Source organism: Chiloscyllium punctatum, chromosome 5 (assembly GCF_047496795.1).
Source record: "Chiloscyllium punctatum isolate Juve2018m chromosome 5, sChiPun1.3, whole genome shotgun sequence".
In the NCBI taxonomy this organism is placed as follows: domain Eukaryota; kingdom Metazoa; phylum Chordata; class Chondrichthyes; order Orectolobiformes; family Hemiscylliidae; genus Chiloscyllium; species Chiloscyllium punctatum.
Window position 1 is genome coordinate 56197829 of NC_092743.1, and position 26419 is coordinate 56224247.

The 26419-nt window shown below is 40.8% G+C and overlaps 1 protein-coding gene across 5 annotated transcripts in view; it reads right to left on the reverse strand.

Moving 5' to 3' along the window:
• LOC140477095 (homeobox protein AKR-like) overlaps positions 1-24951 on the reverse strand; it is a 285068-nt gene extending 260117 nt beyond the window's left edge. Inside the window, exons 1-3 of one of the 5 annotated variants that reach the window (XM_072570368.1) lie at positions 24807-24951; positions 22241-22458; positions 9715-13349 (exon numbers count right to left, since the gene is read on the reverse strand). In XM_072570368.1, the coding sequence (XP_072426469.1) occupies positions 12801-13349; positions 22241-22456 (765 nt within the window). In that variant the 5' untranslated portion in view covers positions 22457-22458; positions 24807-24951 and the 3' untranslated portion in view covers positions 9715-12800. The other 4 variants (XM_072570365.1, XM_072570367.1, XM_072570366.1 and 1 more) reach the window with 4 other exon arrangements.
• Between the last annotated feature and the right edge of the window lie 1468 nt (positions 24952-26419).

The following is a 26419-nucleotide window of genomic DNA, read 5'->3' on the forward strand; positions in this document are numbered from 1 at the left end:
TTCTTGTACAGGTCACTTATACCCCAGAAGAGATTGCAATGATCCAAAAAAATGTGAATCCCGTGGCCCTTTAAGGAACATGAGTACAGGGCTCAAGTTGCACCCTCATTCTAGATCTTTCACAGAACCAACATGGTTCAGATTTTGAATCCTGCCATTACGATAGCTAGTTAGATAGTGTGACATAGGACAGAGTTGAGAGTGTGGTCCTGGAAAACAAGTGAGGCAGCATCAGAGGAGCAGGAGAATTGACGTTTCAGGCATAAGCCCTTCATCAGGAATGAGGCTTGTGGGCCGGGAGGCTGATAAATAAATGGGTGGGGGTAGGGTTGGGAGGACATTAGCTGAGAAAGTGATAGGTAGATGAATGTGAGGGAGAAGGTAATAGGTTATAAAGGGGGGGGGGAAAACCACCTGCAATCCAAACTTTGTCCTAGTTAATTTTAACCTTACTGCGAAGCCTCTTCCAAGGATACCTTCCTTGAAGAAGTTCTCTTCCTTCCACAAGGATCTCAGTGAATCGCGCTCTCACTGTATCCCCCAGGTTCTCTCCTCTGCCATCACGCTCCCCCCCCCCCCCCCCACCTTATCACCTCTCCTCCACCTTCATCTACCTATCGCATTCCCAGCTACCTTCCCCCTAACCCCACCACCTTCCCCCCTCCCATTAATCTCTCAGCCCCCCAGCCTTATTCCTGATGAAGGGCTTATGCCCGAAAAGTCGATTGTCCTGCTCCTCAGACGCTGCCTGACCTGCTGTGCTTTTCCAGCACCACATTCTTGACTCTGCTCTCCAGCATCTGCAGTCCTCACTTTCTCTGGTTGACGTAGGACAGAGCTGAGTCAAAGCTTGCATCTCATAAAAGGAGACCCTGCTACCTACCAGCAATAATATGCTGCAGTGCTGTGTGGTCATGAAGGACATTTTGTCTCTGAGATTTGGTGGTGGACCTCCGTAGCTCAAGGGGGCACTATGCAGTCATACTTCAATCATCTAAAGTTATATCACAAGCATTCAAATGAGGCCTAAAGCGAAAAGGATCTCAATTCATGCTCTCCAGTTTACTACCAGATTCTCTTCTCAGTCTAGCTGTATTGAATTAGCATGTATTTATACGTTGCCACAGGGGAGTGATCTCATTCTATCATTTTCTTTTTTATTAGTCTCATATCACTCTCCCTCCAGAAACACATGCTGGATCCCACAGTAAAAGTGCAAACTCGCATGAATCATTCACTGTATTTACTTTGTGGAACCATGAGATTCTCTGCAGATCCACCCTTTCACATAGGAGTTCAGGCCCAGGCATCAGAATTTCAAGGATAGCTACATCCTGTCACCGAAAAGAAACTTTATCTATTCTTCTCAGTCAGTCAGCGAGAGGAGCTGCAAAATACTGCGACACCCTTAGGCTAGGAATGGGGCCATAAACCAGAATTTTGGGATGCACTGATATGGGAGCTTACAGAGTAGTATGGTTCCCATGTCATTCAACGAAGCACCATTTACCTCCTGAGTCAAAGCAGCAGTAATATATTTGAAATACTCTACAAACTTATGGCATGGTGGTTCAATAGTTAGCACTGCTGCCTCACAGCACCAGGGTCCCAGGTTCGGTCCCAGCCTCAGGTGACGGTTTGTGTGGAGTTTACACATTCTCCCTGTGTTTGCGTGGGTTTCCTCCCACAGTCCAAACATGTGCAGGCCAGGTGAATTGGTCATACTAAATTGCCCATAGTGTTAGGTGCATTAGTCGGAGGGAAATGGGTCTGGGTGGGTTACTCTTCGTAGGGTCAGTGTGGACTTGTTGGAGCGAAGGGCCTGTTTCCATACTGTAGGGAATATAATCTAATCTTGTCTGCTATGGGCAGGCAGGGAAGGTCAACTAATTGTGTGTGTTGACACCAGTGAGAAATCTGCCCCCTTCCTTCCATGTCAGCAATTACAATTCATCAAGCAAGGTCTATGATTCTTGGGACCCACCACCAGTTCAGGTCAATGACTGATCACTTTAAGGCCATCAACTTTCCAAAAGTGCAATTACCTTCCTTCCCAGTGCGTGAGGAAAGTAACATGCAAATGTATCTGGCTCACTGGGAAGCTAGTCTTTTCTAGGAAGCTGCAGGGAAATGGGAGAATGCTAAAAGAGTCAATTCTAGATGAGGCATGAACAAACAGCTGATCAGCAGACATTTTCTGTCTTTGCAGCCCATGCTTCTAATTATAAAGTCATGGACATCATGGCTGGATAATCCCTGCAGCTTCCTAAAAAAAGACCAACTTCCCACTGGACCAGACACATTTGCATTGACAACATGGCAACCAATTTGCACACAATGGGCATCCAGGTGCCTCTCAGTAGAAGGCCACTATCCCCAAGGCTCAGTCTCTTCCTAAAATTTTAAGCTCATCTTCTCCAGGAAGAGAAGGCAGACAGAGAGTTATGAGTGTCGATAATGGCGCATGTTAACAGCAGGGAAGTCCAGCCAGTAACCATGAGGCATGGCTGCAAGATGACAATTGCACAAGAGAGAAAAGGAAAGATTTGCAAGTAAGTTTTGAAGACAAGTCACTGTTATAGTATAGACAACATGGCAACCAATTTGCACACAACAAACTCCCACAATGCAATATGATATTGGCCAGATAACATTTATCAGTATCATACAAAAAAAAGTATCAATTTTAGGTGCCACTGGGTGAACAGAAAATTCCTCTAATTAAATATTTTGAAAACTGAAACCATTGTCTTCAGTCCAAACACTGTTCCTCGCCAACCTATCCTTCTGCCTGGCAACAACTTGAGACTAAACCAGATTGCTTAGAAACTTAGTAATTTGTTTGAACACAGATGAACTTCTAACCACATACATACATACATAAATCATCATTAATACCACCTATTTTCATCTCATCAATATCATCCAAGTTCACCTCTGTTTCAGCTAAACCTTTGCTAATTCTTCATTCATGTCTTGTGTTACATTTAATGTAGATTATTCCATTGCACTCAAGACTGTTGGGACCTCTATCACTCAATCTCTCTGCTGCTCGGTCTTTCTTCTTTTGAAATGGTATTTAAAACCTCTGTCATTGACCCAGCTTTGGTTACTTGTCCTTGTATTCACAAGTATAAGAAATTAAAAAGAATCTAACTGTCCAGTGAAATAGCTTGGGATTTTTTATTACATTAAGGGTGCCATATAGAAGTTGATGTTCCTGTGTTTCTTCGAACTTGGGTGTGTCCACTTCACCAAAATATTTATATGCTTATAAAGTGTGCTACTAGCTATGCCTCACTGTTTACTATTGTACTGTGCAAATAGTTATTGGTCATAATGGCTCTGCCATCTCATCCAGCAAGTATGCCAATCAGATAGGCTCGGAAGCGCCAAAGTCGGGTTGAGCAGTCACATTCACTCCCATCCCCTTTTGGACCACTTCCCACGGTTCGAAATGCACGAAAATCGGACGGTAAACGGGGAACGCTCCCCCCTCGAAGACGAGACCGTCGGCAGAACCGCCGGATCAAACCCGGCTGAGCTAGCCGGCTCGGAAGCGCCAAAGTCGGGTTGAGCAGTCACATTCACTCCCATCCCGTTTTGGACCACTTCCCACGGTTGGAAATGCCTCAATGTGATTTTCAGGCTACAACAACCTTTAATGTGCAAAAAAGGTTCCAAGGTGCTTTGTCAAGTAAAGAAAACTTTACAAAAGTAGATAATTAGTAAGTTCATACATTCTTATTTGATTGAAAGTTAAAGAAAGAACATGCATTTGTAGAGTGCCTTCTTTGACTTTTGGAACATCAAGTCACATCACAGAGTGATCTGGAATGCACTGCTCGAGTGTGGCATGGAGGCAGATTCAATTAGAGTCATGGAGAGTCATAGAATCGTACAGCACGGAAACAGATCCTTCGGTCCAACTCCTCCATGACCAGATATCCTCATTTAATCTAGTCCCAGTTGTCAGCATTTAACCCACATTCCTCTAAACCTTCCTATTCATATAGCCGTTCGGGTGTCTTTTATTTATAATTGTGCCAGCCTCCACCACTTCCTCTGGCAGCTTATTTCATACATGCACCACCTTCCACATGTAAAAGTTGCCCCAGATCCAATTATCGATTATAAATTAGATAAATTTGAAGAGAAAAGATTTGAATTACTACAGGAAGAGGACGTGGAGTGAGAGTAGCTAAACTACTCCCAAGTCTGACGAAGGGTCACTGGTTTTGAAGCTATTTTTCTCTCCACTGATGCTGCTGAGTATCTCTGGCACATTCTGTTTTTGTTTACGATTTCTAACATCTGCGGTTTTTTGTTGCGACTCTTATTGAGCGCCGACGTGGGCAGGGTGGGACGACGCGCCTCCTATGGGGTAATCATTCTATGATTTGACATTCAACATTACACTTTTGAAATATATTCAGAGTTAGAATATTATAAAACACTGTTGCATCTTGTGTGGAAACTGCAAAACCAATGAGATAAATGACATTATTAATTGATGGTGCTTGAGGGTTAAATTTCACAGGGATATTGGGAGAATTCTTCTGCTTTTTTCTCAAAATAGTACCCATGGGTTCCATGTCTGGTGGCTATATGTCTCATGTTTCATAGTGTCACAGCGTAATACAGCATGGAAACAGACCTTTCGGTCCAACAAGTCCATGCCGACAAGAACACCAAAATAAACTAGTCCCACCTGCCTGCGCTTGGCCCATATCCCTCCAAATATTTCTCATTCATGTATTTGTCCAAACTTGCTTTAAACATTGTAACTGTACCTGAATCTACCACTGCACCTGAATCTACCACTTCCTCTGGAAGTTCATTCCACACAAAAACCACTCTTAAAAAAAAAGTTGCCTCTCGTGTCTTTTCAAAATCCTCTCGCCTTAAAAAAAACACCTGATGAAGGAGCAGTGCTCCAAAAGCTAGAGCTTCCAAATAAACCTATTGGGACTATAACCTGGTGTCGTGATTTTTAACTTTGCCTACCTAAAAACAAGTTTTGAAATCCTCCACTTAGGGAAAAGACACCTGCTATTCACTTTACCTATACCCCTCATTATTTTATAAACCTCTATAAGATCACCTCTCAACCACCTACACTCCAGTGAAAACAGCCCCAACCTACGCAGCCTTTCCGTATAACTCAAACCTCCATTCCCGTCAACATCCTGCTAAACCTCTTCTGAACCATCTCCGGCTTAATAATATCTTTCCCAAAACAGGATGGCTAGTACTGCACACAGTACTCCAGAAGAGGCCTCACTAATCTTCTGTACAACCTCAACATTATGTCCTAATCCTATCTTCAATCTCGACAATGCATCAAAGACATCAGAAAAAAGGGAAACATATCTTTGTGAATACTTCATAGAAATTTAAAAGACAGACTGCGCGTGGTTACGTTCCAGAAACATTCAAACAAGTTCACAACTGCATAATGAATCACTGAATATAATCTCCTATACTCTGGTAAAATCCTCACAATCCCAAGAAATAAAGGTGGAACTAGAGTTATTTGGCCGTGATAAAACAATGCTCCTGATCATTGGTCAAATGGGATAATACCTCATTGTATTGACCATGCCATTCTTATCATAGTGAGGATTGGTTTATAATGAAGAACTGTGTTGTCCATTTTAATTACTTGTTACCAAAGTTTTGTTAGACTTGTGATAAACATAAGTGAATGATTAGATCTTTACAGGTGAAAGAAAGTGCTTCATATACCTGTATTATGCCCTGTTGTCAAGCTGCCTGCGTCCCACACCTTGTATTGTGCATTGTCCTCAAGTGCAATGCAGAGTAAAGTTAAAACCTGAATCAAATGACTGAGTAGAAAGGGTTGCCAATGCATTGGGAAGCTCAATGTACACCAATCAATTGAATCATTAACTGAAGTGCAGTGAACAGTGGTTGTTGGATTGCATTCAGATAAGATCAAGATCAGCTGGATATAACAACAGCTCACATTTACATACCACTTTTAATCAACCTTATAACATCGATGGAGTTCAGTTCAGAGGTTTCTCCAGCAGTTTCGCTACTTCAGCATGTAACATATACCCCAAAAGTCAAAAATAGCCTCTTAAATTTTCAAACACAGGAGCAACCATGGAAAGATAATCTTCAGAGCATGTATTACATATGCATTTATCTATATATCAGTGGGCACAGCTATTCCAAAGCTTTCACGTTCTAAATTTGAGGACAACTACATTATACAATAATTAGGGGCAGCACCGTGGCTCAGTGGTTAGCACTGATTCCTCACAGCACCAGGGACCTAGCTTTGAATTCCACCTCAGGTGACTGTCTATGTGGAGTTTGTCTGCGCGGTTGCTCCAGTTTGCTCCCACAGTCCAAAGATGTGCAGGTCAGGTGAATTGGCCATACTTAATTGTCCATAGTGTTGGGCGCATTAGTCAGAGGGAAATGGGTATGAGTGGCTGCTTTCAGAGGGTTGGTGTGGACTTGTTGGGCCGAATGGCCTGTTTCTACATTGTAGATTAAATTCTCTAACAGTCAAATCATAAAATCACCACATACATTTTTGTTTGCAAAGTTGACTCAAACCAAAGTCAAAAATTCTCAATACTGAACCAAGAGAACGGGCTGAACAAACTCTCCGTAACGTCGTACAGTCCAAGAAAAATATTGCTGACCCCCAAAACTAAGGGATCTTCTAACTATTGTTGGGGTTTCTGCAAATTTTTAACTTGCGTGCTGGTGGGAGGAGAGAGGCGTTTTGCAATGTGTCTCACATAAGTCTCATTTTAGAAACAGTAAAGTCAATTTGTTAATCTTAAAATGACCAAAAGCCTCTGATTTATACATTCCAAGTTAAAACATTTACAAAAAGTGCATGTATACTATCCTCAATGTGTGTTAAAAAAATAGAAACTAAAAAATATTCAACATAAATGAAGGAACCATATTACTACATGTCTGTATCATTTAGTAAAGGAGGTGACAAGAATGTCACAGGAATCTCTGAAAAAGTGCCCCTCAAGAGCATCTCAAAGAATCCTTGAAAGATTTTGGCAGGTGCTGCACTTCTGTTTTTAAATAACTTGTACTTGCATGCGTCAGGGAATGAAAAAGATAAAATCTAAAAGCTCAGGAAGTTTCTAGCACAATGGCGGCTGCATTTTATCAGATTTGCAATTTTAATCATAGAATCCTTACAGTGGAAACAGATCATTCGGCCCAACAAATCCACACTGACCCTCCAAAGAGTAACCCACTCGGACCCATTCCCAAAAGGCTATCACTCTACATTTACCCCTGACAAATGCACCTAACCTACACATCCATGAACACTATGGGAAACTTTGCAGACATCTCAGCTCCAGGACATCTCTGCAGGAGTTCCTCAGGAAAACATCATAAGCCTAACCATCTTCAGCTGTTTCAATGATCTTCCCTCAATATGGTCAGAAGTAGGGACATTAGATGATTGCATAGTGTTAAGCACCATTCACAACTCCTCAGCTATTGAAGTAGTCCATGTCCAAATGCAAACAGACCATAACATCCAGGCTTGAGCTGAAAAGTAACAAGTAACATTTGTGCCACAGAAATGCCACGTAATGACCAAGTGCCCCTCTATAGTCAGTAATGTTACCATCACTGAATCCCCCACTATCAGCATCCTGGGGGTTATCATTGACCAGGAACTCAACTGGACTCACTACATAAACAGTGGCTACAAGAGCAGATCAGAGGCAGACTAACCCACCTCCTAACTCCCCAAACCCAGTCTATCACCTAGAAGGCACAAGTCAGCAGGGTGATGGAAAACTCTCCACTTGCTCGGAGTTGAAGTCCAATATTACAGGGTGCTTGACACTATCCAGAACAATGCAGCATGTTTGACTGTTTTGTGCATGTGGTGCCATTCAGTCATTCCATCACTGATACGCAGTAGAAGCAGTCTAAAAATGCATTGCTAAAACAAAAAAGGTCCTTAGACAGCACCTTCCAAACCCATGACTAATTCCATCTAGAAGGACAAGGATAGCAAATACATGGAACACCACTACCTGCAAGTTTATTAGCAAGCTGGTTACCATCCAGACTCAAATATATCACCGTTCCTTCACTATTGCTGGGTTAAAAATCCTTGAATTTGCTCCCTCACAGCTTTGTGGGTCTACCTACAGATCACGTACTGCAACACATCAAGGCACCACTATTTCAGGGGATGGGTAATAGACAGTGGCAGTTTTTCCTCAGCCAGTTTTCACATCCCCTCAGTGCAGAGTCCATTTGGATCATTGAGTCCGCACCAACCCTCTAAAAAGAAAAAAAAAAGTGTCCCACTCAGATGCAGGCTCTAACCCTATCCCCGTAGTCCAATACTGACCATATCTAAGACACCTAAACTATACATCTTTTGATGGTGGGAGGAAACTGGAGCATCTACCAGAAACCAACACAAACGGTTGCCCAAGGCTGCAATCGATCCTGGTACTGAGAGGCAGCAGTGCTAACTATTGAGCCACTGTGGCACCCAATCATTTTAGATCTTTCCTGCACCATGTATGAGGCGATTATATTCTTTCTGAAATGAAGTGATCAGAACTACACGCAGAACACATTGTGGTCTATTTATTTCCAGCATAACCACCATTGTCTTATATTCTACACTTCAGCTGAGAAAGTGGTTAAGGTAGCATATGAGATACTGTAATCAACCTGACCTGCTACCTTAAAAGGATCAGCAAATATTAATTTCCTTACTTTTACAGCATCTCAATATACTCCCGCTTAACGTGTAATACTTTTGCTGTTTGAATTCTTCAAAAATGCAACACCTCCTCCTGCTCTAGGTTCATTTGCCTGACAAATCCATTGATATATTCCTGCCATCTACAACTCCCTATTTCACTATTTACTACACAGGGGTTTAAGAGAAGATTGTGTCGGACTAATTTGATTCAAGTCTTTTATTTAAAAAAAAATATGGAGGATTGATCAGAATAGTGCAGTTGATGTGGTTTACATGGATTTAGCAAAAGGTTCGAAAATGTACATGATTGAAAAAATATAAAATCCATGCAGACCACAAACTGCCCTATCCTGATCAATACCATTACTTTTAAAAATAATGAGAAACATTACCTTCCCTTAACAAATCCCTGTCAACTGTCCATAAATAATCTGTGCTTTCGGGACTTTTTTTTAAAACCCCAGTCTCTCAAATGCTTTGAACTTGTCCACCGAGTTTAGACTGATTTATAAACTTCCCTGGCTCCCCTGATGAAAAAGGTATAACATTAGCAATCTTCTAGCACCACGCTGTTATCTGGCGGGGAACTGGGAAGATGATGCACAGACCTAGTTATTTCTTCATTGTCTTTTTTTCAAGAACCTGAAATCCACCTGAAGCAATTTCATCTTGCTCTGGTGATTTATTTACTTAGTAGCTCCAAGTACTCTCAAGCCTTCATCTATCATGGTAGGAGAATAATCATGCTGTGCTCAGTGCAGTCCTCATGACAGTGTGGGCCACCAAGACAGTTACTGAAGCTACGAAGCAGTGAGTGTTGGGAGATGGCAGTAACTGTGATTTACTGACCCTCTAACAACTTACCCACAAAATAGGCAGCATTTATTTACTGTTGCTGAGCAGAGCTGCCAACTGCCAATAAAATATCATTAAGTTCACAGAGAGAAATCACAGAACCAGAATTACGAAGGAAATAAAGTAATTTATTTTGTCTTTAAATCAAAACTGGATACATTGTGAAACTGCATTCTGTTGCCCCCACCTTATAATTAAGAAGTGAGAAGAACCCTGCCTGCAGAATCCAGTGGCAAGGCAAAGAGGAATACTGCAACTTTAGTCAATCTTTACAGGTCATTGCAACCTGGCTAAATCAACAAGGCAAACATCAATGCAAAAAACGACCAGGTTCATTCAGTACAGTTTGACTTCACTTAGCTTTACAATGGAAGATGACCACAATGATGCAAACTGTACAAATACCTTCCAGAGCCGAAGGCTTAAAAAAGGTTCTAGGTTAAAAAGTAGGAAACTTCACTATTTCATTTCTTCTTTAAAAAAGGTTGAATTATGATTGAGTCAGGAAAAAAAAAAATCACATTTCATTACAGTACTATTGACCCAATTGCAAAAAAGGAATGCAAATTGAATTAATCAACAACGATAGACAAAAGTTTGGAATGCTTTAGTGATTGTGTCACTTTCACGGTGTTAAATCAGCTGCCATTCACGTTTCAGTCAGAAACAGCAAGTCAGTGCCTGTCAGGTCATCAGCATCCATAATATATAATAAATTATACAAAAAAAAAGCCACAGAACAGGAACTCATCCAAAAAAATGTTGATCAGCACAAAAGGTACAGATAATGGAGACCAGACTTCCTTTTGAAGGTCTGATTTATAATTAGTTTTTGCTGGATCTTTGGTTTAATCATAGGACAAGATCCAGCCCTTTATGTTTGTAGACATGAGGACTTAGAGAACTGCAGGACCCTTGTTCAAGAGGTAGGATATAATTCCAGCATTTGTGGGAAGAGTCCCCAACAACCAACTACGACTTAGTGACAGTCCTAACACAGATGGATGAAGATAGTAATTATTCCTGGGGGATATCACTGGTCTCAAAGAGTTATAACGAGAACCTGCAAGGGATTTCAGGGTCTTGTTCCCATAACCTGCTTTGTGACAATGCCAAAAATGGCACTGCAGACATTATTACAGTGGAAATAGTTTCATAAATTATAAGTCACCCAACTATGCAAGAGTCATATCAGTCATTTTGCCAACAGAAACACACTTGGAAAGGTTTAAACTGGTTCAACCATCAGCGTGATGTTACGTGGCAGTATGACATAGCAAATTTACACTATCGTTTAAGTGTGTACCTGCTCACAATGCAGACAGGTTAACAGGAAAAGCCATTTATTGCAAAGAAGTTTAAAAATAGGGGGTGGGAGGGAGGTAGGAATGAAATTTGTATAGCCATGTACAGTTTAAATAATCTTTTCCCCCAGCTAAAAAGATCTTAAAAATCACTAGCTGCTAAAGAAATCACACTACAAATTTCCAAATCTCAAGTTGCACAGTATTTAAAGACATTGATTTTTTTAAAAAAACAAAACATTCTTTCATCTCCCTGACCATCCCTCAAGTTAATAAATTGTAGAGTAAATTCTACAACTTCTGACAATTATCCCAGGAAAAACAGCACTTCAACAATCGAAGCGTCAGCAGCCAAATAGTACATTTTTTCTTAAAAATGTGAACATTGCCAGCAGGACCTCATGTTAGAAATCCTGTCCTCTGGCACTATTGAGAAACTGAAGAATGCAACAGGGCCTGGTCTTTGAGATAAGGTGCATTATCAGGGTGACAGAAACCAAAACCGACACTGTCATGGCAACACAAGATGTCCATTAATCTCTATACCTTGTAGTAAATTAAGTTATGCATTTGAACTCATATCCTGAAATTCTGTAGTGATCTTCCCACATGCATGCCATTACTCAGGCAGCAGACTGTCAGAGTCAGTAAACGAGTTACAGCAGGAGATCAGGAGAAGCCCCATGGACTCTCAGCCCCTAACTATTCATGTAACAGCAGTTAAAGAAACAAAGTCCTTCACTTAAGTCGGTCCCAACTTCATTTTGAATTACAGCCTAGAAACAGAGTGAATAATGGCACAGCCATCAGATTTTTGTTTTAAGCATGAATATCTCAAGACACCGACAGTGGTAGGAGACAAACTGACATGTTCCGCCAGTAGTGTCCAGACTTCACAACACCAGCTTCAAAAGGCAAAGTTCTAGGAAGCCATGGAGTCTTCACCAGTAATGGAAGAGGATGACCTGGGCAAAACAGACACGTGATCCAGTGCCTCCATGAAATATGCACAAGAGAAAACAAAACCATAAGCATCAAAATAAAGACGTACATTCAAGGTTTGTGTGCTACACGAGGAGATGTTGGCCACACCAGCCACCAAATCTGAAATCACTCAGGTTTTCAATTAAGTAACTAAAAAAAACTTGCAGTGAGTGGGTGGTTTAAAATCTTATTCTGTACTTTGGAGATTACTATTGATACAAATACAGCAGCTAACTTTAAACGATTAGGTAACATTGGCTACTGTAACAATAGCAGCGAACCAGTGATGGCAGCCACAAGTAAAGCAATCTTGTAGGCGTGGTACTGCCTATGCACAGGTCCTGCTGTAGCAGCTGGAAAAGTAAAGCAGAGGAAAGGTCTGTACAATAAAACAGTCACTGCAGGTGAAGTACATTAAAAGTTCTGTTCCCCAGGTCCATGGTTGGTTGCCTCACACTGAAATAAAGACTGAAGGAATAAATCAAAACTCAGTTTAGATACAAGCCCCAGTGATAATACATAATTATATATAAAAACTGTTGTTCTAAACAATGCATGGGCCACACTTTTTCCATGCAGGAATGATAAAGACTGATAAGGCGGCTCTGTTTATCTAAATATTGCACAGAAAGTAAAGAATCACATAATCATGGGAAAATTCTCACATTATCAGCAACTACAAAACATAAAGAACTTCTATCTATAGTAGTCATGAGTTCATTGGTCTCCTTGCGAATAGTTTGTTAAGACAATTCCATGATAGGAAGCCGTGTTTTTGGATTCCCTTGTGCAAATAAGAAGGCATCATGCTGCATAAAGCAACTGTTTTCCACATGAAACAAAAGGATTTAGTTAGTGTTTTTATTCCTCCCTCAAGTCAGTTTGGCAGCCAGTGAGAACAGAATTTAAGCCACAAGCTTCGACTGGGATTCCATTTCTGCAGCTCGCTTGAGCGCAACATCTACCAGCAACTGAAACCCACTGAAATCTTGGTTGAGGTCTGGTGGAGTGGGTGGAGGGGTGTTAAACAGTCCACTCTGGGGCGGTTGGTTTGACCCCACCTGAACAGCATCTTTGGAGCATCCAGGATTGGTATCCACTAAACTAGCACTTGACAAGAGATCCATTCCCTCTATGCTGGTGGGTGGGCAGTAGTGTAAAGGCACGTCATTTGATGTGGAGACAGTAGTGTGACATATCACCGAAGGTCTTGGCAGTAATCCCCCTGCAGAAGAGATGCTACATGGAGAAGTCTCCCCGTTTTCTGGGCTGGAACTTGCAGATCTGAAAGATCCTTCATCAAGGTCTGCAACATAGTTATTAAAAGTCATCGATGTGTGCTCTGCACTCTTGCTGCCTCGGCGAGAGATGGTGAAGTTGTTGGGGTCCATGCCATCCTTTCTCAACATGTCTGGCAGGAGTCTGCGGCGTGCGTTAATGAACCAATTACAGACCTGCAATTTAGCAGAAGGAAAAAAAAAGATAATCAACAAGAGGCCATCTTTGACTTCAACTCAAATATCAAAAGTATTACCTATAAAAGCATGAACTCCAACCAAACAAGTATCTTGAATATAATGCAAAGCAAAAGAATAACCACATTGACGAGAATCACAAAACAAAAATTCCATATCTTAAACATGAGGTCAGCCACTTCCTTACAAACCATTTAAAACAAGGCTAAAAAACAATTTGACAATTTCCTATTTTCACAGAGTGCGTGCAAGACAGAGAACTGGCTGTAATTCTATCAGCGATCATTCCTTTAAGCATGGCTTCCCTCATTCACCTCAAAACTGTGCAATTAATCATTAACCCATATTGTTAAAATACAATTTGTAGAAAATTCAGCATAGCATTCACCATCTCAGGCATTAGCAGGAAGAGACAAACAAAATTGCAGAGATACTGGCTCCAACTTCCACCACTGTCCATTAGTCAGAGAAAGTGAACTTTCAACCTCATGAGATGGATTAGGATTAAAAACTCCACCTTATTTGCCTGTACAAAACTCCAACATTAGGGAAATTTCACAAGTCAAGAACTGTATGACAATGTTGTCTTTCATGACAGATGGGCAGATCAATGTTTTCCTTTCCTGTATTTCTCCTCCCTCACCTCTTAACAATAACTGCCCTACATGACTTCACTGGCAGGTACAGTTTAAATGACAACTTGGAAGACACATTGATACTCCACATACTCTACTTGTATTGAGTCAGTGTTTAGATACGCTATCAAAGACCCAAAAGTGTTGTTGACATGGCACCTGAAAAGAAAAATTTCCATTTCCATATATTTAGAACTAAATCCCTCTGAAGAAAAAAAAAACAAAGCTTTTACATTTCAATAGTAACATTTTCAGAATGATACCCTATGGCACAAGAGATGGCTATTTGGCCCTATATGCCTATGCCAGTTCTCCAAGTCTCTGGATATGTCTGAAAAAGGAAATGATTGCAATGCTGTGATGGAAAAGTATGTGAGTGGAACAAATTAGGCTGCCTGCAGCAGCTCTTTGAAAGAAAATAACGGACTAAATAGTCTTGCTGTCAAATTTTACACAGCCACAGATTGCATAACTTTGCTTATGCAAATTAAGTATCAATGAACCAGCCTTAGCAAGTTATTTGACAGACTTATCTTGCATTTTCACTCAAAGATCATGTCTGAAACAATTAATAGACTATGACTGTTCAAAATAATGTGTTATTCCAAAGACAATTGACTAAGATTTTAAGACTATAATAAGACCTTTGTAAAGCCAAGACATTGTTATCAAAAGACCTTGGCTGACTAATAGAGTTGCAGCACATCTTCATATAAAGAGCCTGTCATGAGACATTATTTTGGAATATAATGTCTATTTGTGAAAAGTACAATTCAAGAGTACACTTCCACAATTCACTTTCCTGCCTTGTCCTCATTACACTTGATTTCCTTACAGATTATAAGTTTGTCTATTGCAACCTTGTTGATTAAAAATCTGAATATATTCAAGGATGAATAACACAATGCAAAGTGATAGATATTGAGCAATGCATTCTATACTTAAGATCTCAATTAAAAATAACTTTTTAAAAAGCATTTTCAAAGAAATGAAATATTTTTGTTGTCTCCTGCTGAAAAAGTTGTTTGCTCTCATCTATTATTCAAGTGCATTACAAAGAGTTGCAACACAGGCAGTACGCCTTATGAGGGTGCTTGGAATCTGATTATCCCACTTTCATTACTCAACCAGCCTTACATAAGCAATATATGAAGCCGGTATTCAACAGGAGTGTGCACTCTTAATACTCTCCTGTACACTGGAGGGTCCAAATCGCATAGAATGTGACCTCTACGTGCAACATAATCCATTTGAATTACAGACCCTACATCACTACTGTCAACCAGATCCACCTTAGGGAAATGGTATCATAGGCATTATTTCAACCGGCCATTAAAAGCACTCAGTTTACTAGGAGTTTCAATAATCTATATTCAGCAATTAAAAGACACCAAGTACAACACAAAACCATTTTTGCAATCTTTATTTCAGCTATTAAAGTCACAGTCCTCTTTCCTTGAGCTCATCTCATTAAGCCATGCAGAATAAAGTTGTGGGGGCAGGGAGGGGGCTCAGTAACAGCAGTACTCAAGCTGAAACATGAGAACTTCAAGGGTCAACCTCCCCTCTTTACTGAATTAGCATTGGAAGACTAAAAGAAGGAAGCTTTTGTTTTCCAAACCCTATCTGAAGGTCCTAGAAAAGTAGGAGGCATGAATGTATTTACAATACGGTCTGCAGTTAGTGACCACTGCCATATCAAGAGTACAGTATTTTTTAAAAATTATGTTGACAATACTGCAAATTGTCCTATGTAATTTGGCTAGCAGCATCTTTTCAATTGCTTTCATACATGAGCAAACTTATTAAACTATTGCTCGCTGCTTATTTCAAAATGCCTCAAAAAAAGGATTGATACAAATTTCTTCATAAATCAATTCAAACAGCAGCAAGTAGTTCAAATGCCTTTCTGTACGTGCCTTCAGGGACATTATAACAATGTGAAACAAGGATGGCCTAATTCTTCCTCTGGACGTGTAGGTGAAGGTAGCATTTCATGTAGTATATTCATGAATCTCTACTTTTAAATTAAGAACAATGCTCAGATGATTTCAAAAAACTTTTTTCATCCAAAAATTCTCACTTTGAACATATAATAGCTATTCTAGAATGGATATCTAAGATGTATACACTTGGGAGAAGCTTCCCCATTATGTGGTTAAATGTATTATCCAATGTAGAACGTATCATGGAAACCTTCAGCCTTCCTAATTTGCAGATACTATTCACATACAAATACTAAAAGCCAATTTTTTAAAATTTAAGTGCTTAGGGGTAATTTACTAAGTGTAACCTCTAAATTTTTCATGTTGTGGTTAATCGATTTTCAGTTGCATTAATAAAAGCAACTCATCTATCAGAATTTCCTGATGAAGGACTTTTGCCCAAAACATTGACTCTCCTGCTCCTCGGATGCTGCCTGACCTCCTGTGCTTTTCCACGACCACTCAGATCTAGTATCAGAATCTCCCCCACCACAAAAAAAATTACATTCTATAATCGTGACCGGAGTGTGCTCATGTGGACAAAATTTGTGTTTAATAACATGGAAATGTTTCTGATTGAGAATTTGAGCACAAATTTCAAAAAGCTAAAATGTAAGTTACACCAAAAGGAAAAACTTTACCTTATGTTTAAGACTGATCTTGGTTTGTGATGCATTGCAGAACCTAAATAGTCTAGGGCAAAATGTTTACTTATAGTTCTGACAGATATGCTAAGCAGAGTCCCCACCTGCCCATTTGGGTGAATGTAAAAATGTCATGACATTAAGCAAAATTAAGCAAAGTTGGTCTCCTAACCAACAGACTAAGTCAACATTTACAGTTGGATCTTGGTGCATGATAAAATTATGTGCAAACAACGGATTGTACATGGCCAACATGACAAAATGGTAGAAAGAACACCACTTAGTCTAAGTAGGAGAAATCAAGGTTCTTGGTGCTCCCACTGGTTCTTTCTTTTGAATTCAGGTTTTTAAAAAGTAATTGTTGGAATGTGGTGACTTTGATCTAGACCATAGTCTCCCCATCTGTGTCTGAGACAGATTCATGGCACAAAGCAGAGGAGGGAAAGAGACAGAGCAAAGACTTTCCTACTTAATGAATACTTTTAAAGGGGCAACATTTGACTGCCTTACAGCTTCTGTCACATTTGTTTTTCTGCACATTGCTTTAAAAAAAGGTGTAAAAATAAACTCAAATATTACACCTTCAGTTTAACAGTGGGCTTTCCCAGATAATTCTGAATTTCAATGTTTCATGACAGGTGCTTATTCTGCAATTCTATCGAAGTCAACCAAGGTCATTTGATTACAAATTTTCTCGGCTTTACAAAAGGTCTTACTAGAGAACAGAAAGACATTGTATCACAGCTTGAAATAAATTAAATTGACAAAAAACTTATACAGTATCCAACTGGTTGATAAAACAGCACCATAATAGAGACAACCTTCCTTTAAAAAAGGATTAAAACTAAGTGCTCAGTCTCACTGCATAATTTGTTGGTCATTATTTTATTGTGATACTCTCAGCATAAACAGGACATATGGTCCTATGCTGCAGTATTACATCATTCTACCTCTGCTGAAATTCTTCACAGAAACTACCTTGATTCAACCATCCACCAGCAGTGAATCCTACTAGCACAGTTAAGGAATGGATTGTTTACCGAGACCTGTTCAGTTCAATTTACAACTCTTCTGATAATTCAATAATCCATAACTGACAGTGGGACCAGAACATTTGGACTTTGCCTGACTGTTGTCGACCAATGCACATAGAGAACAAATCACCGCCAGCAAGCTTCTCCACAATCTTCAACAGTGCCACCACTGCTGATTTCTTTCAGCAACAGCAATGCAGAGTAAATAAAAAGTTGTCACTACTGACCACAATGTTAACTGAGCAAGTCAGATTATTACTGTGGAAGACAAGAGACTGAACACTTGTTGAATCATTTTCTGAGCACTCAATACTTAACAGCTAAAGGGTGTCCTCATTTTACATCTCTGCTGTTAAATTGTTTTTGAAAAGGTGATTTCTTTCTTAAATAAAAACACCCTGTCCCCTAATTTAAGAGGGTCATTCTCTGTTTAAATGTTCCTTCCCTCATCAGGTTATACATCACACTTCGTGCATTATCACATCAGCCCCTGATGGTGCTGCTCGAGTTGCCAGTATTGTGTCTGCACTCTGACTCAAAATTTACTAAAAAGGTTCTCTACCCAGGTAAACTCCAGTATTAAATATCTCTTAAGTACCTGCTGTATGTTCTTGTAAAATTATAGCAATTGTTGTGGACTTAATCTCTTGGAACTAATTCTGCTGTACTGTACCTGTACATGGTAAAATAGTTTAGGAACTTGTAAGTTTCTTTAAAAGCTGCATTCTTTACTGTAGTTTTCATCATTTTGCCTTGCAAGTTATTTTAGCTGGCAATGCACAACACTTCACACATATGGCATAGTATTTCAGCTTTTACATGGGCTCCTGAGAGCCAAACTTTGGATTTAGCATTTATTCCCATGAGAAGTTATGTTTCATTCAAAGTCACGATTTTCAGGAATGGAAACCCAACTAAAAATAGCCTCCTTTGTTGACAGTGGAGGCAAGAGTAACGTGTTCTCAGACATATCTATACAATAGCCAAAGTTATAATCCTTACTTATCTTGCAATCTCTACCACCAAGAAGCATAAAAGCAGCAACACAGAACAAAGAGCAAAGAATCAGGCCCTTCAAGCTTGTGCCAACACATTTTGCCCATCTATATTAAAACTGCTCTCACTTACAGGTTCCACACCCTTCTATTCCCTTCCAATTTACATTTTTGTCCAGGTGCTTCTTAAAAAGCTGCTGTTGTGTCTGCTTCAACCACCTCTTCTGGAAGTTCAGTTCAGGTACCCACCACCCTTTGTCTGAAAAAGGTGCTTTGCACATCTTTAAACCCTGCTGCCCCCCCCCCCCCCCCCCAAACCTTGAATCTGTGTTCCCTAGCAATTGACCCTTCCACCTGGGGAGGAAGCTTCGTGCTTTCCTATCTATGCCACTCAATCTCAAACTTCAAATCAGGTTGCCCCATCAACTCTTGGGTTCCAGTGAAAACAAACCCAGTCTATCCAACCTTTCTCTATAGCTAAAATACCCCATATCAGGCCACATCCTGATCAGCCATCCACATCCTCCTGGTGGTGTAGTGACCAGAACTGCACACAATATTCCAAGCGTGGCCTAACTAAAGCTCCATAACGCTTCAGCATAACTCATCTATCCTTATATTCAATGCCCCTCCCAATGAAGGCAGCCATGCCATAGGCTGTTTTTTACTACCCATCTGCACACCCAGATCTGCCATTCACTGTATAATTTCCACCTGTACCTGAACTTCCAAAATGCATCACCTCTCAGAACAAGGACATACACCATGACTAGCATAATTCTAACGCTACTGTTCTAATACAATCCTCATTAACGGCACCAAGGGGAAGACTCAACAGCACCTTTTCAGGTCAACTAACCATTTGGTGGAGGGTTGCTTTTCTGATTGGAGACCTGTGGCCAGCAGTGTGCCACCAGGATCAGTGCTGGGTCCACTGCTTTTTGTCATTTATACAAATTATTTGGATATGAACATGTGAGGTCAGGTTAGTAAGTTTGTAGGTGACACCAAAATTGGAAGTGTAATGGATAGCAAGGAAAGTTCTCAAATTACAATGGGACCATGATCAGATAGGCTGGTGGCCAAAGAATGGTAGATGCAACTTACTTTAGATAAAAGGTGAATTGTTGCATTTTGGAAAGGCAAATCAGGGCAGGACTTATACACTTAATGTAAAGGTCCTGGGAAGTGTTGCTGAACAGAGAGACCTTAGAGTGCAACTTCATAGTTCCTTGAAAGCAGGCTTACAGGTAGATAGGATAGTGAAGGAGATGTTTAGTAAGTTTGCTTTTATTGGTCAGTGCATTGAGTAAAGGAGTGGAGGGTAATGCGGCTGGACGGGACATTGTTAGGCCACTGTTGGAATATTGTGTGCAATTCTAGTCTCCCTGCTATCGGAAAGACGTTGTGAAACTTAAAAAGGTTCTGAAAACATTTACAATGATGTTGCCATGATTGGACGGTTTGAGCTATAGGGAAAGGCTGAATAGATTGGGGCTACTTTCCCTGGAGTGGAGACTGAGGAGTGACCTTATAGAAGTTTATAAAATCATGACAGGCATAGATACGAGTGAACAACTAAAGTCTTTTTCTTGGGCTGGGGAGTCCAATACTAGAGGGCATAGATTTGAGTGAGAAAAAAGAAGATTTAAAAGGGACCCAAAGGGCAAAATTTTTTTAAAATGCAGAACTGCCCAGTGTTATGTGAAGGGGTAAATGTAGGGGAATGGGTCTGGGTGGGTTGTGCTTTGGCGGGTCGGTGTAGACTTGTTGGGCTGAAGGGCCTGTTTCCATACTGTAAGTAATCTAATCTAACATGGTGCATGTATGGAATGAGGTACCAGAGGAAGTGGTGGAGGCTGGTACAACTTCAACATGTGGAAAGCATCTGGATGGGTATATGAATAGGAAAGGTTTAGATGGATATGAGCCAAAGGCTGACAAATGGGATGAGATTAATCTAAGATATCTGATCAGCATGGATGAATTGGATGAAAGGGTCTCTTTCCATGCTGCACATCTCAAGACTAAGTAGATGGTTGGTAGACAACATGACCATCCCCATAATGGTGTCAAACTGGTACATCTGCAAAGGAATAATCAGAAATACAGCAACCAAATCATTGTCTAGGAACCATATCTAACACAAAGGAAAGATAATTGCAGTCTTCCCAGCATCAGGATATTCCTGCAAGGGTTCCTCAGGGTACTACCATAAAAGTCTGACGTGGACTATTCATTGATCATTTAACAATGGACATCTTCACCACTCCTCAGATATTGAAGTAGTCCATGTCCATGTGTAGAAAGCCCTAAATGACACATGCAGGATTGCATGGCATTAACATTTTCACTGCACAAGTCAGGCAATGACCATCTCCAATAGGAGAGAATCTAACCATCACTCAACAATATTTAAACAGCATTACCATTGTTGAATCCCTCGATCAACATCCTAGGGATCACCATTTACTTGACTGACATAGGGCAGCCATTAAAAAAAACTATGGTTACAAAAGCAGATCAAACTCTGGAAATTCTGCTGCAAGTAAAACCTCCTGACTCCCCAAAGCCTGCTCACCATCTGAAAGCCAAAAATCAGGAGCAGGATGGAATATCCCCAATTTGCCTGGATGTGTGGAACACCGAACACAAGTAGTGTAACACCATGGCAAAGCAGTCCAATTGATTGGCACCAAATTCATTCCTCCTCCACTAACGCTCAGCAGCATCTACCATCACAAAATGGGCTGCAGAAACCCAAGGCTCTTTACAAAGCATTTTCCAAAACCACTACCATCTAGAATAAGGGCAGAAGATATGTGAAAACCAACTGCAAGTTCCCCTCCAATCTAGTGAATACAATTCCTTCACTTTTAATCATGGAGCAACACCATAAAAGCAATTTGGGGTGGGCAATAAATGTTGGCCTAGTTAAGGTCTGTACCCCAGAAAAGGGCTCTTTTGGTGCAACGGTAGCAACCTGGGTTGAAGTCCCACCAGCTTCAGAGGTGTTAGCACATCTCAGAACAGATTCATGAGGAATCATCTCCACACCCCAGGAATAAAACATTATAGACATTGTTCTCCTACATATTCTGACAATTTAGAAATGGCCACACATTCCTGGATACTGGTTTGAGATTAGTTGTGACTCAAGTATGAAGCAACAGTTAAACAATTCTCATTTAGCAATGAGCTGGCATTACACAAGATCATACAGAATGGTCAACACATTTCACATTGCAAGTTCTGGAAGTGTAAATCCATGAGCCAACCTCGAACTCCAAGCTGTAGTGATTTCTCAGCCTCTTGTCTGCTTTATGCAGCACACAGGGCCCTGCTGCAATTGCAGCCACTACTTATGGGCTGACATCAACATTTTAGAGAATAGCAACTCCAGCACTGTGGAGATGCATTTTGCAGTCCAGCTGTACACTACCAACAGCTGCCTTGGGTATAAAACATCAGATTTACATAGAACAAACATAACCGGTAAGCGAGCAGTGACAGATCTCTGCTGAAAGCTCTTATGATGGTCATTGGTCGAATGTCAGCCGCCTTGGGACTCACTCACCTGCAGTACGGATAACTGTGCCTGCCTGGACAGTTGAGTTTTCTCCTGTTCCGATGGATATGCCTTATAGCGATGCTCGTAGAGCCAGTCCCGGAGGATCCGCACGGATTCCTTGGGCAGGTTTCCCCGCCTGCGACGTTTTCCTGAATGAGAGAGGTCGAGAGGCACCTCCAAACTGTCGTCCTCGTCCGTTTCACTGCCGCAGACCGGCCCCATCGCTGCCAAGGAACGAGATGTTCAAATGACACACTGGTCTGACTGGTGAAATACGATCAACAGGGACCCAAGCTCGCTATACTGCTCGGCACGTACACTCTTTAACACGTTCAGTGCCTCGCTGCCAGCACCGCCTATCTTCAGCCTTTTAATGAATGTTATTATGATCCATTTTGAATGATTAAACATATTATTTTTAGAAATTTGAACGAATTTCCTCTCTGAACGTTCTCTACGAAAAAAAAGTTATTTTGATCCTATACTAGACCTCCCTTGTGGTATCTAACAGAGCGAAGAGTCGAAACAATTAATTTGCATAACTTTAGGAAATCAGATTATATAAATCCAACATAAAACTTGCAACAAGCCCGATTTGTTCGTGACCTACAGGCATTCCATGGTTAAAACAAAAGCCGCCTCTCGCTGTCCTCGAACTACCCCTCTCCGTATACCCCCACCCCCACACTAACCTCAGATTGTTTGTAACCATCCAGCCCACTCTCAGCCAACTCCGGGAAAAGCGTAGGCCCTCCTCAGGGCAAACCGCTGGTTGGCTGAGTTTGAATTTCTGAAGCTAGTCGGGCTATCAGTTGTAAAGTGATACCTGCTCTTTGCCAGCGTTTTAGAGCAGCCATTGTCCGCTTGAGACAGAACAAAAGAACAGAAACCAGCCTTCAACAACTGCAAAGTTTTCCTCTCTGCCTCCACAGTCTCCCTCACTCCTTCCAACCCCCCAAAAAGGGGACCAATAAAGAAATTTAGTTCGGTAGTTTCTGTCACATCTTGCAGTCTGCTGCCCTGACTTGAAAAAAAATCAAACATTGTGTCCTCGCCAAACACGTGCTACTAACTTCGTGTCTTTCATAAATGGAAACACGCATTCAAAATATTTAAACAATACCCTGTCTGACTTGGGACGCTGTCCTCACCAAGTTGATGACAGTGGTCAACGATTAAAAACTTTTATTTAAAAAAAGTATTTTTTATATTAAAAAAGTGTTTGATTTCTTCTACAGTTCAAAGCAAAAGATAAAAGACTGCATTCCAGGTGGACAGGATTTGAAAACAACTCAATTCGAGTGAATTGATAATCCCACCTATATAAAGATGAAAAATAACTATGGAAAGACAACAAATATTGTGCACACTGGAACCTGTCACAAAAAAAATCACCCACTTCGCTATAGTTCTAAGGGGAGGGGGAGGGGAAGCAACTCCACTCCAACATTCTTAAGCACAGCAAACATCCTCAAAACTAAACACCATGTACCTGATCCTGCTCCAACACCCCCACACAGACAAAATGGTAAACTCTCTAATACTTGGCGGTGCTATGTCCTTTGAAATTCCTGAGGCTTTAATCGAGCAAATGGACGGGAAACTTATATTTTAAAAGTACGTTCTGCACGGCTGGATGTTTAATAAGTGGAAGTTTTGCTACAGACAGAAAATAACCGTCCTTGTGAATCATTCCACACATCCCGCCCACCTACAGCGGGGAGTTTTTTTTTTGTTTAGCATTTTTTCCAAGTTCCGAGCTATTCGAAAAAAAAATCAATGAACACCCGAGTGATGAGTTGTGTTTCTTGGAAAAACAAATCAATAGGAAATCCCCCAGAACCTCGAAGCGCTTGTGACCCACTCACTTTTCATAAAACTTTAAAAGCAAGCTAAAGAAGGAAATAACAATTAAATTCGTCAAGTTAAACCTATGAATCGATGTGGTACGTTTGAGCAAAGAAATGAGAGGGGGGGGGGGGGGGTAGGGGAGGTAGAAAACGTTTCCACGAGGGTGAGAGCTAAACAAAGCCCTCATCAAACCTCACCACTCACCTCTTTCTAAAAAGACACTTTTTTTTCGCCTAGCAGTTAATCGATCACTTACCCTCCACACACACAAACAGCCCCTTTCCAACGGTACACACAAAATAAAAGTGTTAAATTAAATGAGTAACATTTCCAGACAAGACAGTGTCAAGAACGCCACATTGAACCTGATCTGACAACGTGCCAACAGCATGGAGGAAGCAGTTACTTGCTTTTACCTACCTTTCTTAGCTTTCATCCTGTTCCAGAAATGTGTCTCCAGGCACTCCAACTAGGTTCGCCGTGGAAAAAAAAGGGGGGGGTGGGGAGGGAGGAGGAAACAATAAAACAAACCTTCCCCGGCTACGTTTCTCCCAGATTAATACAAAAAAAAAGCAGCAGCAAAAAAGTTTTGAGTATATGTACACGACTAACTAGTGGCAGCTGCAGTGTTGGGAGTGCACGCTGGGTGGGTGCTGTTCGCTCTGCCCCAACGTGTTGCTCGCTGGAGGATTCAAACAAAAGGTAAACACATCACTGCTACCTGCGCTCGGAACTAGTCGGCTCGGGTCGGATCAGATCGTCTCTCTGCCTCCTCAGGAGCTGACAGCTCTCTTTGACAGCTGCTGCCTCAGAGCTGGATCCGCCCCTAACCCACGGAAGGGAGTGGAAATAGAGAGAGAAAAAAAATTCCTTCTGACATCACCACAAACCCATTCAAAAAAAAGTTTAGTATTTGCATAGAGTTAGGGAATCCAACCCGACTTTTGATTACGCTTAAAGTATTAATATATTTCTTAAAGATGATACATAGTAAAGAAGACCCTCTGTGCATTGTTCGATTCTGGAGTTCGTTAAAAGTAAACCAGATGAAACTGTTTGCAATTGAAGTGGTTGTTGTTTCTTTGTGCTTTTGCTGGTTAATATCCGGTGAATGTGGCGAGCTGCTTTGATGACGGTTGGCAGACCTCCCCCATGGAGAGTTGGAAGGAGATCAGTATTTTTTAAAAAAAACGGTTCTGCTTTTTGAGCGGCTCGGTTAAACATTAAACTTTGTAGCACATGCCAGCGCGCAGTGATTAAGCAGATTTCATTATTCTGATTACATAAAATACATAAGCGTGTTCAACTTTGAAGCATATATACATGTTTGCTTCACTTCCGCACTGGGCTGTTCTTTTGTTTCCACGTTTGCCTGGCTCCTGCGTATATGTTGTGGTTCGCTGATTCACCAGTTAATAGTTTCCAAACTTTTTTTTAAAAAACTTAAAACTTCCACACAGGATTGACTTTATCTCTCTATGTGTATATAGTGAAGGGCTTTGTCCAAACGTTCCTTTGTCCAACGCACGTTTTGAAAAGAAATGCTAATTAATGGTTGTGTTTATCACTACATCGTGGGGAGGGTGAATCCATCTGTTTGTCAATACAAATGCTCTCGACAACAACACACTCAACAATGGATTCTAGTGTAATTATTTATTGTCTTACCTTCCCTCGGGAAGTTATCGATCGTCTGAAAAAAGAACTTCAAAATAATGTTACCCAAGACAGGGCAACTGTTACTTTCGAGGATGATTAGTTTTTAAATTTAAAACAAGTTAGCCTTTTTTTTCTGGCCTACTGATTGCTTTGAAATGATTTCAGTCATGGATGATGCGAACAAGTGGTTGGTTTGTGAAGGGCAAGATATAATTGTAAACCATAATTGTCCTTGTAAAAACGGCTCGATGTGAACGAAAACCGGTTTGCATTGATCAACGAGGTAATTTGTGACTGAATGACTTTTGGATGGTTCCTTGTTATCTTGCTCGCATCTCAGCTGTTGTTCAGGTTGGAAATGCCCAGGGAGAAGGATCCAACAAGTGTTTGATTCTTTTGTTCTGAGAAAATTAGATTGTTTTCTACAATTGTCACACCTTCTTCAGCAGCTCTCGCGCAGAATGCGAGCAGTTAACACATTACTGTTAGACCAATCGTATCGACAAAGTTTCGCTTATTTACACATTCTCTGACCGACAGTTCGAAGCTACATTTTTTTTTAGAAAAACGCATGACTCATTTTGACGCTAAATTAAACAGGCTAGAAAATCCCAGGTTTTATTTAGATGACTTAGACTAGCAGATTACTTCCAGGGTTGAAACGACTAAAAATAT